This window comes from Pleuronectes platessa, chromosome 16, assembly GCF_947347685.1.
Source record: "Pleuronectes platessa chromosome 16, fPlePla1.1, whole genome shotgun sequence".
Classification (NCBI taxonomy): Eukaryota; Metazoa; Chordata; class Actinopteri; order Pleuronectiformes; family Pleuronectidae; genus Pleuronectes; species Pleuronectes platessa.
In genome coordinates, this window is record NC_070641.1 from 7,605,462 (window position 1) to 7,625,615 (window position 20,154).

At 40.7% G+C, this 20,154-nt stretch overlaps 1 protein-coding gene, 1 non-coding gene and 2 pseudogenes across 3 annotated transcripts; 1 reads left to right on the forward strand and 3 right to left on the reverse strand.

Moving 5' to 3' along the window:
- The first annotated feature begins 600 nt into the window (after nucleotides 1–600).
- Nucleotides 601–5,268, forward strand: LOC128458400 (sulfotransferase 1C2-like; annotated as a pseudogene).
- A 141-nt stretch (nucleotides 5,269–5,409) lies between these two features.
- On the reverse strand, nucleotides 5,410–12,686 carry eif3d (eukaryotic translation initiation factor 3, subunit D). 2 transcript variants are annotated; one of them, XM_053443942.1, is made up of 16 exons: nucleotides 12,526–12,686; nucleotides 10,853–10,978; nucleotides 10,713–10,758; nucleotides 10,454–10,590; nucleotides 10,005–10,090; nucleotides 9,777–9,849; nucleotides 9,420–9,535; nucleotides 9,195–9,327; nucleotides 8,444–8,591; nucleotides 7,859–7,989; nucleotides 7,545–7,630; nucleotides 7,030–7,159; nucleotides 6,662–6,804; nucleotides 6,345–6,537; nucleotides 6,140–6,233; nucleotides 5,410–5,520 (listed from the first exon to the last, which is right to left on the reverse strand). In XM_053443942.1, the coding sequence occupies exons 2-16, from the start codon at nucleotides 10,973–10,975 to the stop codon at nucleotides 5,504–5,506; spliced, it is 1,656 nt and encodes a 551-aa protein (XP_053299917.1). In that variant the 5' UTR covers nucleotides 10,976–10,978; nucleotides 12,526–12,686; the 3' UTR covers nucleotides 5,410–5,503. The 2 variants fall into 2 exon arrangements, with proteins under 2 accessions (XP_053299917.1, XP_053299919.1); XM_053443944.1 differs by having other exon boundaries at nucleotides 10,853–11,025; nucleotides 12,526–12,629.
- LOC128459338 (small Cajal body-specific RNA 18) lies at nucleotides 11,093–11,189 on the reverse strand. Its single transcript, XR_008342131.1, has one exon. It is a non-coding gene; the product is annotated as a small Cajal body-specific RNA 18 (non-coding RNA).
- Nucleotides 12,687–13,994: 1,308 nt separating the features above from the next.
- On the reverse strand, nucleotides 13,995–18,442 carry LOC128458891 (uncharacterized; annotated as a pseudogene).
- Nucleotides 18,443–20,154: the final 1,712 nt, after the last annotated feature.

The window sequence follows — 20,154 nt, forward strand, 5'->3', positions numbered from 1 at the left end:
AGTATTTCAGTAATTATTTTTAACTTGTTTTATTAAATAATGAATGTAACCTCTGGAGTGAAGGAAGGATTTGCATTTGTGTTTGCATGTGTTTGGGTGTGCGTGTGTATGTTGGGGGGCCTGGGGTGGCGCCAAACTGAAATCTCGCCAAGGGCTCCAACATTGCCAGGGCCGGCCCTTGGAGGAGGCCAGAATTCTGATCTACTGGTGAGATTATTTGCTCTACGTGGAAAGGCTTTATCTGAGAATAAAATTACAAGAAATGTGCAGAATTCCCACTGCAAGAAAGTGTAACATATAAAGTAATAGGCATTTACATTAGAAACTTGTCTTAATGTGTTCTTAAAAAACAACATACCTTTAATATTTTTCTTCTGCTCCAGCATAAAACGAGGCTAGTCTTTCTTTGAAGGATGTCCTTATGTTTACAGCTCGGCTAAAGGAAGAAGAGGAACTTCCTTTAGCCGAGCTGTAAACATAACATAACTATCTGAAAGCAATACAGATAGTTTTCAGAGCTCAAGCTTTCCTATGGCAAATGTTTCTTCAAATACAATCAAGATTCCAATCTATCCCAGTTATGAAGACTTTCAAGAAGCCATGGATTACGGGATACAAATCTCCCCTGGGTTTGGGCCAATCGTCTTTGGGCCAATCGTCTTTGGGCCAATCGTCTTTGGCTGATTTATATTATTACATTACCTTTGTGACAGAGGTAACTGTTTTTTGTAATGCTGCGAATGTGCCACTTTCTTTTTTCAGTTTTAAGGCATGTTTGTATAACTCTACTTGGACCTCTAAGTTGGACCTGCACCCTTTGTTATAGTGAAGCATTCCAAACCCCTCCATTTAACAAGGAACACTCAGGTTAATTGATTATTGATTTGATACTAATATACTGGTGATAAAGTTTTGAGGAACAATAGTTACAAAGTTATATTGTGACATGTGACATTTGTTACTTCATCAAAATTAAGGTTTAAGTTTGTCCGTAAAATTAAAAAATAAAGTGTTCTGACTACTAAGGGAAAATAATCTACCTAGTCAGCAGTTACTTTATTTACACTATGTTAAAATATAGATTCTTTCACAAAAACTTGCTTTATAGTTGTTGATGGACATCCACTTCAGACTTCAAAAACTTTGCAAAGCATTGAACGACAGCCAGGTTCATCACTTTTTGGGGTTTACTTGATACATTGCCATTGTCTCTTTGCACATTTTGAAACAGACTTATCAGTTTTATTTATCTTTTACTCTTTTACTCTTTTATTTTTAGTGAGTCTTATTTTTATCCAATATTTAAATAAAATTGTATTTTAATGTTAAATTGTTCTCTTAATCTTTTTTACCTCTTCTACTCTTATATTAATAACAGAAGATACACACAAATTGTAAGGTATACTGTGAAGAAGGCTACACGCAGACAGTTATAATAAACTTTCCTGCCCGAAACACCATAACACATTTTTAGGAAAGATGTTTTTGTCATGATTCTGTCCTTGCTCCTCTGAACTTTTGAAGTTGACTGTTTTTGTTGTGATTATGGACTCTTTAGTTTAAGGGCTTTTAGCCTGGTTTTCCTGTGTTTTGGATTTGTGTTCTGTTTGGTTGTTGTCCCTGAGTTCTCCGTTCTGTTTTTTTAAATTTTGAAATGATGCTCCTTTTGTGTCTTGAGGTCCTGCCTTTGTCCGGTTTTCCTCTCCAGTTCCTCCGGCGGCCTCCAGAGAGGTCCCGTCTTCGCCAGCGCCAACCTGCTCAGCTCCTTGTGAGACCCAGCCATGGTCCCTGGCTCAACCTGTCTGCCTGGTCCCAAGGGTCTGACTCTTCATACTACAGAAGGCTATATCCGTTTCTGTATACATATCTAGCATTGGGCATAAATGAGCCTTAAGAAGAACATTGGGCTTCCACCCTAACATTCAGCTTCAGTTTCTCTGACAGCCGCTCTCCATTATTCATCAAAAGCTCACTTTCCCTATGTTCATTCATGAGTGTGCACATGAATGCTTCCTCTCTGTATTACTGTGCTGCAGCTGGTCTTGAGCCCACATGCCCATGGACACCCTACAGCGAAGATCCACTGAGGAGCATCATTAAAGATACATTAAAAAGGGATTTGTTTGGCTCATACATATTTGCAATGCCCCTGGGGTTTGCTGTGTGATGGGAATTAATATGTGTTCAGGGGCGAAGGGAGCTGGGAAGGGTTGTGTACGTTCTCTGATCTTTACTAGTGTCTTTATGTACAGTCTTAGCTTTGTGCTTTTGTGTGTTGGGCTATAAATATTGTTGGTTTGAGCTGCCTGTGTGATCCCCGGCTCCCTGTGGTGATAACCCACCTTTGCTTACTGCAGATGGAGAGGTGATAGTCAGTTGCTGGTGGCATCGCAATGACTCAGTGTGATTATCTGCCCACGGGCTCTCACCCACACACAATATGGACAAGACTCAAGTTAGCACTAAAAGCCAAATATTCACTTTTTATTGGGAAGGCGCAGCTATGGAAACTTATTGTAAACGATATCAGCTCAGGACCTTGAATACAACAAGGTCCACAAGGGAATCCTAATAAATGGTAATGCATCAGTGACCCAGGCAGAATATTTGGTCCCATTTATTGTAATTTAATTAATTAGATTCTTATTAGTTATGTTTTTTTGTATAAACACTGCCTACATCCAATAATAAGTGGTTTAACCAAGGCATTCGTACTAACAAAAGTTAAAAACGAAATGTCAACAAGACATAGTATTATATACTGCTCCAGGCAGCAGAAGGCAGTTAAGCTCTGTATGTAGTTAGTCACCATGATGACATTTGTATAAATAAAGCACAGCTGCTAAATAAATAGTGGGTGTGTCTGTTTTACAGCTTGATAATGTGTGCAAACTGTTTAATGTAAATTATGAATGTGTAATTACAGCCTAACTGTGTCTCCTTGAAGGTACCAGAGGGTGGCAGTGGTGAGAGCCAGCCTATCCAGGGCACCTGGGCCTAGCGCTCCCACAGGATAAAAGCCCATTTGGCTTTGCACTCTCTCTCATTTGGACTCATCCCAGTAAGAGTTTGTACGCTTTGCTTTTGTTCGACCTCTGTAATGCTTTCGCTCCACAACACCTTGCCCCTCACTATGCTCACACACTCACATCTACATGACAGATGTTACTGACGTACACACTCCACATTTGTCATTACTTATTGGTTACAAGGGAGGATTTAACATGAAAAAACATGTACAATAGCAGAATACCTTGCAGAGGTTGTACACGTAGCTGGGGTTAAAGGTGTTAGTGTTCAGTGAAGTCGACATCAATATCACAGACAGCCACCTTTATGTGTGTTAATCAGTTTTCCTGACCTTTACCGTGAATGAATAAGATATTAAATCCATTCAGGGATTAGTTTAGAAAACAGACGCGGGACCTGACCTGTGGCAGCGGAAACGAGTTGTGTTTGTTTGTCGCATTGAGCTCAAATGAGCTGCTCAAAGCTAAGAATCACAGAAACACAGAGGCGACATGTGTCCGATTTAGCCTAGAGCTCCTCTGACAATACTGTGTGAATAACCTATATAAACTGTCATTATCTGCTTCACATGTTGTTCAAAATGTGAATCACAGTTATTGAAGCTTGATTTAATTTTTTCTCCAGAGGATGATAAGGAGATGGAAAAGACACAAGGATTAAGACAATAAATTCTAAAATACATTCAAAGGGACTTTCTTTAATAGCTGCACAGTCCAGCAGAGCATTTCAATCAAACCAGATCAACAGTTAACAATGTGGATAATTAGGGAATTGCATTCTTATACACAAACTGGTCTGTGAACTCTATCTGCAGATAAGCAAAAAAGAAAAAGTTTGTTTACTGATCTGCGGCCTCTCTCTCTGCTTCTAAGTCCATTTACCTTGGACATAATGTGTGCTCTTGCCATCTGGTGGTCATCCCGAGTAATCCATTCCAATAATGATAATTCATGATCATGCCTACATTTAAAGTTGCAGTGAGTAGAATTTAGTGATATAAAGGGTTGAAGTGTCATGTGGCAGCTGAATACCCCTCACCTCATCCTCCCCTTCCAAACATGAGAGAACCTGTGGTAATATCAAGTTTTCATAAAGACTCAAAGGGTGTTCAGTTTTTCCAGTCTGGGCTACTACCCTGATGTAAATATAAAGTATTCCAATATAAAGGACCCATTTTAGGGTAAATAAAACAACAATTTGTATAATTTAGATGAAACACAGTGGCATTTAAACAGAGACCAGTACAGCATCCTCTTCCTGACCTACGAGGACATGATTTTGGTGAGATGTTTTTCATCTCTGTTTTTAAATCATCACTATGACGATGTGTGACGCTTCACTTATTTGGAATAGGGAGAATGTTTCCCCTTTCTTTCCCACTCCTCACATCTGTTGTTGCTCTATTCAACTTTTGTGCTAAGGTAAAATCTCCAGTGAGAATTCTAATCTAGTCGCAGCTTCAGCTACTGAAATCAGGCTCAGCAAGTTTTGTGTTCTGGTGTACTATGCATCTAATTCAATTAAAAGATGAATTTATTCTTTTTTCTTTACACAAATACCACTTAATCCCTTAGACACAGAGCCCAACAGACTAAATCACGTTTGGCTGCAGGGGGCACTGTTGCTAGATCTGAGCCTGCATTATCTATACATTTTCTTTGAGGGTTACAGGAAAGGGGGGGGGGGGGGGGGGGAGCAAATCCCAGCTGACATTGGGCCTGGACAGGTCGTCGGCATATCTCAGAGCCGGCATATAGACAGCCATTCATGCTCATACTCAAACCAATGGACAACTCTTCAAGTATGCATGTCTGAACTGTGGGAGGAAGCCAGAGTACCCAGAGATAAACTACTACATGTTCAGAGTTAAGTTCTCTTCTTTGTTGCACTATTTTAGGACCTTAAGGCAGCAGTAATGAAGATCGCCAGTTTTATGGGGAACAACCTTGCAAGTTGTAAAGAAATCTACATCTGGGACAATGAAGAAAGACTCAAAAGCCAACTGAGTTTTTTCAAAGCGGCTTCATGCGTTAAGGTAACATCACACAACTGCTGCGTGTGTGTGTGTGTGTGCAGAAGAATGTTAACAGAAATGTAGGTGTAGCTGTTTTTTATTTTGATCTTTATATCAGGGCAGATAGGTGACTGGAAGAACTTCTTCACTGCTGCTCAGACAGAATTGATCGACTGCTTCAGGAGAAACTGGGAAATCTATCTGGGAAGTTCATCTGGGAATAAGCAGAGAAGCCTGAGCCACTTCAAGATCTTTATGTTCTTATTCACAGAAAAGCTTAAAAATAATGAGTAAACTAAATGTTCCAGAAAGATATCCGGCTTTCTTAGTCAGGGGCTGTAAATAAACAACACAAAATTAAAATCTTATTTCGCCAATCTGTTCTTTATTGAATGTCAAAAGGATTTAATTTGCGTTTTAAATGTATGGTGCAGGCTGCTTTGGTCACCGGAGCCGACTTCACAAGACCTCTTCATCTAGAAAGAGAGGAAGAAAAAAAACTATCAGTAAACACAACAAAATTTATGGGCCAACTGTTCCAGGGGCATTTTCACATCTACTTGGTTTGTTCCGGCACTTCTGACTTTTCAGTCAAATAGTAAACAAAATACCAGTGTGAAAGGTGCCTGAGACTAGGGCTGTGCGATTACGGCAAAAGCCATCACCACGATGTCACTTGGAAACAACACGCATTTATTGAAGCACTTTCTTTGTACTTTGCAGCAATTTTATTTGTTTCTGAAGCATCTATTAGAAATATGTAGTGTATTTTTTATAGTTTTGTATTTGCACACCACACTGTGTTTGCAAGTGAATGGTTTGGGAATTCGTAAAACAGGGTTTGTTTGTTAAGTTTTAGCATGAATTAAACTCCACATGTAATTGTGTAACCATGAATCTATGAACAGACCTCTGAATTTATACTAAAACAAGACTACAAGACCTAAAAATAAATTATACATTCTATAAAAGCCTTTCTACGCGTTTTGCCAAAAGATATTCTTATTTGATTTTATCAGCCAACTCAATAGGTGAATAATAGTTTATAGTCAAGTCTTCAAACGAAGTAAAGTAGCATCAACTGCTGAATTTCACCTTCTTCCTCCTCGTCCTCTTCGTCCTCTTCTTCTTCATCGTCCTCATCAGAGCTGAAGGTGCCATCAGGCAGGCTGTACACCCGAATCACTTGCTGTGGACAAAGAAAGGACCCCCAAAAAAGTGTCAGCTCCAACAGTTTCTGTCGACCTCCTTATTTGTAATCCTGCATCACGATGCCTGAACAAACACCGTGATCTCTCACCTTGTTGGGGTCCTTGAGGATGAGGTACTTGCCCTCATCCAGCTTGCGGCAGATGTCAATGACACAACGGAGGATACCCCAGGCGTTCTCCATGCTCAGGTTAATCTGGCTGGCGAATTCGTTGGGTTTGAACTGCTGGGTACCCAGGACGACGTGGCGAGCAGAGTCCTTTGCGTGGTACCGAGAAACGTACCTGAAGGACACAGGGGAGATGAAATGAATACAGTCTAATCTTCTATTATCGTTTAATAAAATATAAATCCGTACTGATAACTCAAAGTCCCTGTGTTTCTCTGTCACTCGTGCATGTTCCTTACCCCAGTTTAAGGTATTCTGATCCCGCCAGCATGGCGCAGCAGGTCCAGCGAGCCAGTTTGTAGCTGTTATTCTTCAGTTCGGTGGCCAGGACGGCTCCTCTCTGAGAGTCCAGCTTCTGACGCCAGTCCACGCCATTACAATGCTGATGACCAAACAAAAGGAGCAAAAACATTGTAACAGAGCGGTTACTGGCGCTTTACAGTAATCTGTAAAGTAACTAAGTTACTTTTTCAAAGTAACTGTGGCAACACTGCCCACTTGTCTGCATGATGACTTTGTGCGGAACGCAACATATCAGCCTCCTGTCTCCTTTACAAACAAAATGTAGCTTCAGTTTCACTACAAAGCAGCTCCCCCCTCTTCTTACCCTTGAGTCCCACTCGTTTAGGGTCTTGACATTGATGAAGGACACTTCTCCGTTGGCACCAGTCATCACCCCATCGTGTTCACAGCGCACAATCAGATCGATGTCCTCCCCGAGTTTCCACTGGCGGTACCTGAAACACAAAGATGAGAACACATCAGGCCTAAGACAAAATATGTTTTTGACACATCCAGTGATTTAAGTTTTAACAGATGGTACGATAAATTTGTCTCTCAGTACGAAATTATTTACCATTTAATTATTAAGATAGATGTAAGCTCATTCACATACACTTGCCCGGCCATACACATTGCATTAAGTCCTTTTTGTAATGCTTTACCCTAGGGGTGTAAAGATATGTGTATCCGGGAGAGGTTTGAATAAAAACTAATACTAAATATGTTTAGTATGCTGTTCCTTTTTTCTACTTTGAATAAAACATACCATGACCTCACAACCAAGGTGCTACCGAACCGCGAGCCCTCCCCGCCCCAACTCTGTGGGGGTTCAGTGTTTACCTGTAGGCTACAGATGCCACCTCACTCTTGTCCGCGTCCTCCTCAACAAATGGGTTGGAGTTAGGGAACTTGTGCCTCTCTCCACCCTGAATAAAACAAACGAAAAAGTGATATGAAAAAATTATATTTAGGCTTCAGGCAGATCATGTTTTACTAGAAGCCTGAGTTAATGGCCTTGGAGGTCCTGATTAACGCTTCCCCAAAGAAAAAATGTCTATGAGGAAAATGTCCTGCTTTCAGAGTATTGTACAAATTATGTAAAGAATCACATTCAATTTGACAAGCAGGGGCTTATAACGCGTGCATCTTCTTACCATTCGTAAACACTGCTGACTGAAGTTATGGTTGATGTACGTGGCCTCCATTGCCAAGTTACGAGGGGAGTTGAAGGAGTTGCCTTCATCCTGCGGAGGCTCATTGGCTGTCTCGCTCACAGTCAACAAATCTGAGTAGACGTAATAGACATTAGTAATGAATCATCACGTTCACCATAGGACAACCTTTTATCAATGATAGCGTTATGTCTAATTTCTCCTCTTCACTTTACATAAATCTTTATTTTCGCGAAACAGCACAGCTAGCGTCAGCTCCGCTCTTCCATGCATGGTGTTTAACACTTCCTCAAAGACTGTCACATTAAATTTTTTCCATTTTAGCTTTATAATGTTGCTTTGTTTGTGGAAAAATAACTGCAAGATGCAGTGATAGTGCTTAACATTGATTTACAAGAAAAGGAATGACTGGAAAGACCATTATTTCAGTAAATATTACATTATACATTCATCATACTTATATCATGTGAGTGGCCGTTGTCAGCAACATCTGATTTCATACTGCGTATATTTTGTAATATCTGGTTTGACCACCAGAGATTTCAGCTTCTCTGACAAGAGTCTCACCAAAGTCAGAGTTGTCCCTCTTGTCAAAGAACAGCTTGTTGCCCACTCTCTGTACAATGATGTCCCAGGAGTTCACCGAGCGTGTGCAGCACATCAAGGTGGCCAAGATGGCATCAGTGGCAAACACGTTGCCTTGAGTCTTAGCCAGCTGGAGAGAGAGAGAGAAATATTAATAAATGTTAAAAAGGTGTCAGAACATTGAAGAGTTCCCCTGACTGGAAAGTTCACAGCCTCTTTCTGACGACTGGAGACACATTTGGCACTGCCATTGGGAAAATGTTCGGATATTTAGAGAAACCAACATGAGAGAAAATTTGTCTTTTTTTACCAAATTGGCTGGAAAAAGGTGCAACTCAGAGTTCAGAGGGACTGACTGGAAATTGTTGCAACAGTGGAGACTGTCAATAAAATTGATCGAATTTGAATTATCTTTGATACCACAACTCCATCACCGATTGCTACTACACAGACTCTGGCTCCAAATGGTGTCATTGGAGCAAGATATCACTGATCGTATTAGAGATATTTTGGAGGAAGTGAACACATCGTCTATCTTTACATACAGTCTGTTAGTTAAGTATCATACAGGTGTAGCAGCTATTTCAGCAATGCCTTGCCATGTCTGAATAAACATGGATGTAAAAGCAACTCCATCTCAATGACACTTTAACAACATATTTCACATGTTAACAGGCCAATGTTGCCATGTTGTGTTTTATTGCAGCAGCTTATAATATTAAAGACTCAAGACCTTGCGGATGACGGGATCATCAGTGGTAGTGACAGTGTGGAAGATCCTCTTGATGCTTTTCAGCTGCTTTTCATTGCGGGTGGTGACTCGGTCAAATGCTTTATCATAGTACTCCAAGGCACCGCAGCACTCGCTGGAAAAAGAAACAACACTTTGTCAGCATCTGCAATTCACCTCTTGAACATCTTTAAAAGAGAAAATGGTGAAGAAATCACTGTTACTTACATGTCGAGAGGGTCGGCCACCTCCATGTATCTCATCTTCATCAGTCTGGGGAAGTCCATCTCCTCCTTCACCTCCCAGTCGCTCCTAACCTCCACAGAAGAGTCTCTGGGCTTCAGCTGTGTTTTGACCAACCAGTATGTCGATGGAGGGAGGAAATGTATACATACGAGAATTGTATGAGATACTAGTCTTACATACACCATCATCTGGAAAGATTTTGTCTTGTGCAGCTGCTACAGAGCTGCAACTTGTAAATTATATTCAATAGTTATAAATCTACAAATTATGTTCTTGATTATTGTTGACTGAATAGAGCGAAGGTGAATAGTTTAACAACATTTATGATCTGATCCACACCTGGGATTTCTGGTCCCACTTCTGACGGACACCAAATTGCTTCTGGAACTTCTTCTGCAGGCGCATACGATCCCTGAGAGAAAAAAACACCAGAGCTTAAACTGATGTTTAACAACATGACAAACTGTGTGTATAAAATAAGACAGTAATGTCATGCTGGGATCCTTCTCTCCCTTGTGTGAAGCTTGGAGGAAGAAACCTGGCTGGACATTTCCCTTAGGATCTCACCTCTCCTTCTGCTTGGCGCTTTTCGGCAGCGTCTGCATGTTGAACTGGGTCAGGTTCCTCCGGTCCTTGTCCCTGCGCAGATTCCTCTGTTGAAACAAACATTGTACTGTTAAGGGACTAGTTCAAATGTAACACATGATACTTATATTTTAAATCAACTGACACGATTCAGGGTTCTGCAGCTTACATTTTTAATTTTTTTAACTACAGAGGATTTCATAAAATACCTGCTTTATGATTACACCATCTATAAAAGGCAGACACATATCTGTCGGTATTCTTCAACTACACAAAGGTAATTCCTTGCATTAGAATAAATTCAGTTAACGTGGACGCAGATGAGCAGCGAATATATTTACCTTTCTGTGATGTTCTCGGAATATTTTCTAAATGTACTTATTTAAAAAATGTGGTCGATATTAAGTGTTTCTGTGGTGTCTCTGTCTTACCTGAGCAAACCTCATGCGGTTCCTCTGGTAGGCCGTCTTCTGGGTCTTGGCGGTGTCCACCAGCTGGAAGCTCGTCTCGTCCTCCTCGTGAAAGTAAGCATACTGACTCCCACCTCCGAACTGAGAGGAATACTTATCTGGAGACAAAATATGTACATAACCCCGTTAGAAATAAACTTGAGCCAATGCAGTAATAAGTGTTTCATAAAGCAATAAAGATAATTTACACAAGTATATTTTAAATAGCAGTCTCATTCACTTGTGTATCTCTTGTCTTGGTAAGTTGCTCCAGTCCAGTCGGCAACCTGAAAAAAGACAAAGCACAACATGAGGAAAACTGGAGAAATCTTGATTTTTTCAGTCCAGAATTTTGGGCGTGTCTAAAGAGAGGTAACAAACCTTCCCCAGGCGGTCTCCTTTGCTGAATGGCTGATAGGGCATGTCTTTAAACTTATCTGGAACCGCACATGGACCCCATCCAGACGGATTGTCCTGGATCACAGGGGCGTTGAACTTCGCCATCTCCTGTGGTCAGAGTAAAAAAGATGAGGTTTCTGTGACCATCAAGAAAACTAGAGAGAGAGATAGAGTTTGTGTGGGATTAAAATGTAGATGAATGGTCTATATCTCACATGCACAGGGTCTCAGGCAATAAGCAGCACTGAATTCTTCAGCAATGCACTATAAATATATAGGCACTGATCAGTTTGCGCAGTGGTCTAGTCATCACTGACCCGTGAACATCCCCTCAGCTGTTTGAAATGAGGCTTACATAAAACACAAGACTCGCATACACAACCTACAAAACACAAACCTGGGGTAGATGTAGAGGCAAAGTATGTGCAAATAAAAAGATAGTATCTGCAAATAAAAAGGCAGTAAGGTAAGAGTGCGTCGCAATTTCAACAGATGATTCTCCTCTCTGTGCTCAGAGGGGAGTCATAAAGTGAAACTACCATGGGTAAAAAAAACAAAAATGTAAACTTTAGTTGATCAGCGACTTAAAGCTGCAGCAACTAGTTGATTTACAACAAATGAACTGGCCACTGGTATTATAATTCCATAATAATTTCCATTTTTCAAACCGCATCATACATTGTTCATTGTTTGCCTCCAAATTCTTCGCTATTTCACGCCGATTTATCATCTTTTTATTGTCATTTGTGTATTTAGTTACTGCAGAGCATTTAGACTGAGCAAATTTTGGAACATATTTCATTGCTTTGATGATTTATCTCAAGTGATTATCAATAATCAAAGTATAAGTCTATCTGACTGTTTATCTAAATCCAAACTATTTCACACTACTTGTTGACAGAATAAAGACACCGAGCTTTCACTGGATTAACAGAAACATTAAATACCATAAATTCACTAGATTCCCATATGACAATTTTCTTGAAATACATAACAGCTGCTGAGTATCGAATTGATGGGAGCTAAATATTACAAAAATCTACAAATGATACATCAAATTTCACCCTTTTGCTATTGTTTATTAGTCCTAGTTGTATTGTATGTATTGCTTATTGTCTTTGTCTCCCGGAAAATAGAAAGATCTCAACGAGGAAGCTGAAATTACGTAAGATTAATTTAATATAGATATAACCGAATTAAAATCGTTGAAACATCGTGTGACACATTTGTAACTGCAAACACTGAACTTGCGAGTCCTTCAAAGAACCTGGGACAATTAAAATTGAAGAAATTATTATTTTAGAGAATAATATATGGCATCGCAGCTAAAGCTAGCACGTACAGGAATCTAGACAGGGTCCCAAAATGAATCATTACAGAGGGAGAGCAAAGCTAACTTCTGGATTGAGGATTATGACTGTATCGTTTCATCCGATACTTATCTTAGTAATACGTGCGACTCGGCTCGCTAACAGTGGCTAAGGCTAACGCTAGTCATCCTGCCAGGTGGCCGCCCTAGAATGGCTAGGCAGATGGCTAGGCTAACTGAGCGGCGGGCTGCCAACACCCTCACATGTCTCTAGAGTTAACATCCACATACACGACTGAGATCAGGGTGTTTTCAACTGTGTGAACATGTTGCGCTGTGGTCTCACCGTAGACGAAGTTACACCGACCCGAGCGGTTAATTCCTCCAGGTCTTCACGCGGAGAAAAAGCTCTACGTAACCCCGGGGTAAAAGGAAGTAGCAAACTGCCGTAAAGCAAAACGACGATGTTCCTGTCGTATTACGACTACAGCTGTCGTAATCGTTCTTCTTCTTCTTCTTCTTCTTCTTCTTCTTCTTCTTCTTCTTCTTCTTCTTCTTCTTCTTCTTCTTCTTCTTCTTCTTCTTCTTCTTCTTCTTCTTCTACCTAGTGAATTGCTGCCCTAAGTTTATATCTTGTGACATAATCGTAATGTGGTTGCGCTTCACCAATCGTTTTATCGAGATAAAAGTAAAATAAATCATAATTATAAAATAATAGTACGGTAATAATAATAATATATTTCACTAGAAATAATGATATTCGTAATTTTTCAACCCATAGAAAATACACTGCAAGTATTGACAATATTTGTTGTTTTATTTTTTACAGGAAAAATTATTCATGATTGATAGCTGAAACTGTCTCAGGATCGACCACATGCATCGACATTGTTTGGTCGCTACTGAGCAGACTGCGGCTCCAAATGCATGGCTGCCTTCGTATCCGGGATATTTTGGCTTCATTCCTGGACAGTGAGAGGGCGCGGACACGTGTTAACCATCCTTACTTACAGTTGCTACAGTTGTCTATTCACACATGATTGTGTGTAGTCTTTGCCTCTGACAATTGATTGTTTAAGAATGGTGCCTCTGAACTATAAGTATACTACACCTGTAGTTGGTGATGTTGGTAGAATTTTTTTTTGTAGTATTACAGTCGGAACTAAATGAATGGGTTCAGTACTTTTCTCCATTAAAACAGATAAACTACTACCTGATGAGTTAGCAACACGCTGACGTCAGACGCATACCCCTCTAAAATAATCAACATCAAGTATAGGTTGATACAGCCCACGTAGATGGTGACGACAGGACATATATGTCATACAAAATTCTTAAGTGCCCCCCATGAATTACAATGTGAAACCAAAACTGACCAGATCATTAAACAACGTGACAAAGACATGAAAAATGGTTCTGACTTTCAGGTGTGAAAATGCTTTAACTCAGCCAATCAAGGATATTCCAACCTAACCGTTTGGCTGCTTTGGCGATAGGTTCAGGATCCGGCTGAAACGTTAACTCCTGTGTTTTGATTTCATTTTGGATAAATGTGAGCACAAAATGATTCCATGTAGCTCAGCATTCACCCTACTGTTGCCATCACCAGTCAAATCCTCCTTCACTGGTAACAGGATTTTTGTCTCAATCAGAAGACATGTTTTCCTCAGTCGATCAGCTTGTTTTACCACTTAACCTGTTTTTTCCCCAAGACCTACGTAACTGTTGATTTTGACAAACCAACCCTTTTTAACTTTCATTATCACCTCTTTGATTGTCAACACACAGCTGCCCACAACACATTCACAAGCCAAGTTCCCTTTTATCTATTTATTAGATTCTACAAGAATAATGTGCAGATAGAATTCTACACATAAATAATACAGATTACACAGATTGGCCATATTATTGTGATCAGACAGTACATAACATTTCTTATTTTTGTATTTACAGTTTGTTTCTAGCTCACTAGTGAAATACTGGTGAGTTACAGTCTAAATGGATTTGTAAAATTTAACTGCAGGACCTTGTGATCGAAATTTCACTTGGTGAGACTTCGGAAATAAAGATTTCTTTGTGTGTGAAGACAGAGATAAGATATAGACATCATGGTCCACTCTGAAACACTGAGGCACTGTAGTATACAAAGAAACCTTTTTCTGTGCAGATTTTTTCGTTCGTTCACGTTCATTTGCCTTTTCATCACATTCATTCCCTTGGGTAACAAAAAGCATTTGTTTTGCATCATTTCTTCTTTCCCTGCATCCACAATCCTTCTTCCACACACTTTGTGATTTCAAAATGTGTTTCAAATTCATTGAGATCCTTCTTAGACACTTTTCTTTTTGACTTGTGACAACACAGAGTTATTGTAACCCTAATACAGAGATACTCTCTCTGCACTGACCACTACACTGTTAAGCAAAACTTATTTTATTTCAGTTTCTCTTCCACTTTATCAGGAGAAAATTCCATTTCTACTTCACTTTGCTTCTTCACATCCATCTCCGGATAAAATGGTGTCTCCAGAAGAGCTTTTTTTTTCTCTGACGTCTCCCGGCCTTCACACACAGAGTCGTGGATCCCCTTCCATGAATCCATCTCTGAGCTCCACAAAGTAGCTCTGGCCCTGATCCACTGTGAGCTGTCGGTCTCACTGCCTTTTGCCAGACTGATGCTGTCCTTACAGATGAAGAAGATATCCATGCCAAGGAAGAGAGCATTGAGTGCTATGAAACCTGCCCTGGCTGACTTGGAAAGAGCGAGAGGTCCTTTGGCAACTGCCTGACCAATATCTGGGATGTCTGCGGCCACCCTTGGCACATTACGTAATGCTTTACCTTCCTGTGCCACCACTTTACCAACACCTGCAATCAACTCTTCATTTTTCAACAACTTTGCAGCAGAGGCACCATCAACTAATGCATCAATACCTTTTGCAATAACACCAACTTTACCAAGACCCTTGCCAACTCCCATAGCCACTGTGAAGATACTGTCTTCCATTTTGGTGTCAGTTTGACTGGTCACCTTGTCCAGACATTTCTGGAGACTATGCACATCCTCCATGAATTTCTGGAAAACCTCTCTGGCTTTTTTCTGTTGACTTGCATTTACTCCGATCTCTGTGGCGGTGGTGACAAGGCTGTTGACTCCGCTGGTGATTCCCATACCTACCCCCGTCATTGTCAGAGCTAGAGACACCCCTGCCGTAAAAGGAATTAACGCCAAGCCAACAATGGAGAGCACACCTCCAGTCGCCCCAACCGAGCTGCCTACAACGCTGGAGATCCTTGCCCCCTTATTCATCCTGTCGAGCTGAATAGCCCCCTCCTCAAGGTCGTTGAGAAACTCCAGCATCCTGTCCTGTCGCTTGCTGAAGTCACTGATGAAGTCACAAAACGATTCCTCTTGAAACAAGAACACCATCCTGAAGGGCTTGTTCATCCTGATGAAGATAAGAGAGGGAATTAAGTGAAACATTTATTCAAATTTCAAAGTTTCAGATGCACCTTAAAGGCACCACAAACTTAACATTGTCACATTTTTAATTCCCTGTCCTTGTGCTAATTGTATTTGCTGATCTGTCTTTTCTCCTGGAACTTCTTCTGGAATTTGTAACTCCCTCCCAATAACTATAAATTCTACCAGGACTTTAAACAGCATTTGATTCTCTGACGAGGAGTAAAATTATAAATAACATGACCAACACATACAGGCTTAACAAAAAAGGGCCAAGGATGGAGCCTTTTGGGACCCCACATCACATGAATGTAATAGAAGAACTGAATGAAAAACGATTAAATTAAAAGCAGTTCCGTCTTAAGGCCAACCAGGTTACTGAATCTTTTCAGAAGAATTGTATGATCAGCTGTAACAAAGGTTCCACTCAAGTCCAGTAAGTAGTTTGAAAGCAGCTTAGACAACACTTACCTGATCTCATCAAGCTGATTAATATGATCAAGCATCCTCCGGAAGTCATCTTCAGACAGATCCACGTCAAAGATCTCCACAGTTTCCATCGTCATTTTCGAATGAAAGTCACTGAGGGAGTTGTGAAAGACAGTTACACTTACTTCCTGCACTAAATGTTACCCACTGCTAAATGTGTCATGTTGTTGCACGTCTGTTCACCTTTTTCCTAACGTCTCACAGATTTTCTGCGTGGTCCGTATGTACTTGTCCAACTCATACGAGAGCACTTCCACATTCTGAAGTCTGGGCAGGAAGAAGACTTGTGCATCTCTTTTGAACTCGAGGAGGAGAGGGCAGATCCACCGTGCCGCAGTGATGACAACCTGAACACAATCGAGGGTGATCCCTTTGGGCAGACATAGTGTCTGGTTCTCTGTAAACACATGGAGCGAAGTGACCGCCAGCTTCTCCACTGCTTCTAGGAAGTAGTCGAGCTTCGCCAGACCAACCAAAGTGTCCTTGAGCACGGCATCCAGCTCCTCCTGCAGCTTTGCACGCCTGCTGTCTGCGGTCACTTGGGTCAGCTTGCTCTTCATATATTCCCAAAAGGCATAACCCTTTTGCTCTGACTTAGAAACATGGTCGATGTTTAGGTCGATGATGTCAACCCTCTCTTTGATATCTATCATCATGTTTAATTCGGTCTCCCTATGGAGCCCCCATTTAGAGACGTCCTCACAGAATCCTCTTACAGTGTCGATGTAGATGAGGGTGTCTGTGACATAGCGGCACAACACCTGCTGTAGCTCTTTTCTGTAATAAGACATAAAGCATCAATCACTTTGGGATATTTCATTTAAGTCCCTGAGAAGAAAATGTAACAAAAAGACTGAATGTATCTCAATCATAAAGTTGAAGTGCCTTTTGTCTCTTTTTGGAAGTTGTGGTTCTTTGTAGATAATTTTTGTTGGTTTTTAGTTGTGTTGTTGTAGACATTTATTTTGTCTTAAGAATGTTTACTTAATTTTTGTGGTGACAATGGATCCCTTTGTGGTTGTTGTGTGTCTGTGGTTGTTTTTAAGTCATTTTAGGTCTCTTTGTGGTTGTTATGTTTTCAGTTTGTTCCCTCAGTGGTTGTTTTGTATCTCTTCTTCTTTGTTCGTTTTATTGGCAAGTGGCAAAGTGCATTAACATTATCTTCATGGTTGTTTCTTTTTGTTGTTCTTTTGATTCTGTTTGTGGTCTTTCCCTCTCTGTTTACTATTTGGTATTATGTGTCTTTGCAGTTCATTTTTTTGTCCCTTTTTTTATGCTTTGGTCTCTCTGTCTCTCTGTCGTTGTATGATTTTGTTGTGTAGTTTTCAATTTGTTGGTCAGGAATAGGGGAAAAGCAGGTTCTGAATGCAGCAGCTAGTAAAATAACAAAAACAAACGCGACAAAAGTAAAACAGGATTCCGAAAAACAAAGATCAAACACTGGAAACATGACAGCGAATAAAACAGGAAACGCAAAACTCAGACTGAACAGGAATCTAAACCCAAGGAAAACTGCCATAATAAAAGTGTTCAACAAAATCCGAAAAGTCTTAAGCTAAGAGCTTAGAGCTCAGATGACATTGTCCTTGTTTTGTATCTCTTTGTGGTTATAATCTCTTTGTGATTGTTTTCTGTTTAGTTGTGGTAGTTTTGTGTCTCTTTCCATTTTGTGTTTGACTGTGTCAGGTCACGTGTTACATGTGTCAGAGCCTTTGTTCAAAGTAACTGTTGACATGTTTAGGTCAGGGAGCTCAATGTCAGCAGGTGTCTTCATTCACTATACTTTACCTTAAATGGAAAATAGTTGTTGGTTGTTAAAGATCTCAAGTATGTATAGCAGTTTTAAAAGAGCACCACAACTTTAAATCCAAGAGAGCACTTGAAAAAAAGGTACTGAGGCGACTTTCCACTTGTGGATTTCTATGTTTATTTGATACAAAAAAGAAAAAAAAACTCAGAAGCAACAAGTTTGAGTGTACTATAAGGATTAAAGACACTCAACTCCCAAGTTTATTCAGAAAAAGTTACTTGAAATATTGTCTCTCTCTCTCTTCTGCGTAAAGTCAAACTTACCTTACAGCAGACATTTCCCCTTCTGCCGCCATTTCTTTACCGGTGCTTCGTCGCTTCGCTGGTCTCTCTGAAACAATGAAAACCGACTGCTTGTTTCTGGACGGCTTGTTGCAAGAATTAAATCCTCAGCAGGCTTGATAAAAGTAGACACACTTGTTAGGTTTCATTTTCCTTTCTCCACATCAGCAGGCTGAGCCACACCCAGTCCTGCACTTAACTCATTCAACTCTGAATGAGCAGGCAGCTGGTGGCTGCCTGCAGTATAAGTCATAGATCCTGCATCCTCCCTGGTAATGGATGAGACATATACTAGAAAAACTAAATAGGTCGAAGTACACATCAAAATAAATGTCTAGGTTAAATTGAATAGACACCAGTTAGTGTTACATTAAGAGCTTAATTACATCCAGTGCATTTTAATTTGTGCATGTCTTCAATAAAAATTGATCGAATGGATTTTGATGTTTCAGAATTTACACTTTGCATTTGTGTCATGTCATAGTATCTCACCGTAGATTGAATGTGAAGATGGCCAACATGGCAGGTCCCAAAAGACAAATCTTAGACAGTTATTATCAACTGGTGGGTCGTGGGCCTTTGCCCGGGCAAAACAAAACCCTTTGCTTTTATTTTGAAGGGGATATTTTTATGCAGCAGATTGCCATCTATTCACATTCCTTTACAGTATTTGTTAAGGAGTGTGAATAAGATCAGTTTTGTTGGTTGTCATAGATTCGTTGGTGGTCATAGATTCAGAATTGTTATGCAAGCTCGCTATCGGCTGGTCGTTTTGGCTTACCATGATTTGTTTGTGTCTGTTTGCATACTGTGATAATCTGTTCTATCTCAGGTTCAAATGGCACCATCTTTTTATAAGATAAATTTGAGAAATTGAAAATTTTCCTCTATTTGGTTCGCGGCTTGTCATTAAGGGGTGATGTTGGGTCCTGAAGCCAGACCAGTCGAGAACCACTGATCTAAGAGTCAGTAGCGCCCCTGGCGGCTGCCTGCATTATAGGTCAAGAATCCTGCCTCCTCCTTTTTAGAAGATGGGAGATAGACTAAAATAACAAAAAAGTGAAAATACACACCAGTATTTTCTCTCTAGGATGGATTTCGGTCATTTTCTCACACTGATGTTCCAGTGTTATTTGATTACCATGTAACGTTATGGTTTTCACAGAGACTTGGCTCGACCCCTCGATCCCGGACCATTCACAGCCACGACAAGCAATAAACTGGGGGAAGAGCAAGGGAGGAGGTGTCTGCTGCACGGTGAACAATCTGTGGTGTTCAGATGTGGAGATAATTTATCGGGCTGTTCTCCGGACCTGGAGCACCTCATGATCAGATGCTACGGTGGATGCCGACCTTATTACATCCCGAGGGAGTTTACATCGGTCGTTATAACTGCGGTGTGTATTCAACCACATGCCGACACAAATCAGGCACTGGACGAGCTGCGTGCGGTTATCAACAGGACAGAGACCTCACGGACCGAGGCTGCGTTTATTGTGGCCTCAGTTCTGCTGATGCCTTCCTATAGTCAGGAACTCAAACGTGACAGACCAGTGACTCGGATCATTCAGACTCGGACTTACAGCACTACGGAGTGGTGTGTGTTCCAGTACAACAGCATCAACACATACACGGCCGCAGTCATCTGCTACATCAACAAATGCATCGATGACGTCTTACCGAGGATTACTGTACGAACATTCCCAAACCAGTAGCCCTGGAATAATGGTGATGTCCAAGCCAAACTCAAAGCACAGACCCATGCCTACAACTCAGGTGATCTGGAACTCTGGTCAAGCCAGCCGACACTCGCATCTCCGTAGTCAAATCAGCCGACACAGGAATTCTACTGCACTCATATACTGACACTTATGGTAAACGCATCCAAACCGCCCAGACGGGGGACGGTTTTCAAAATTAACTGTTGACATGG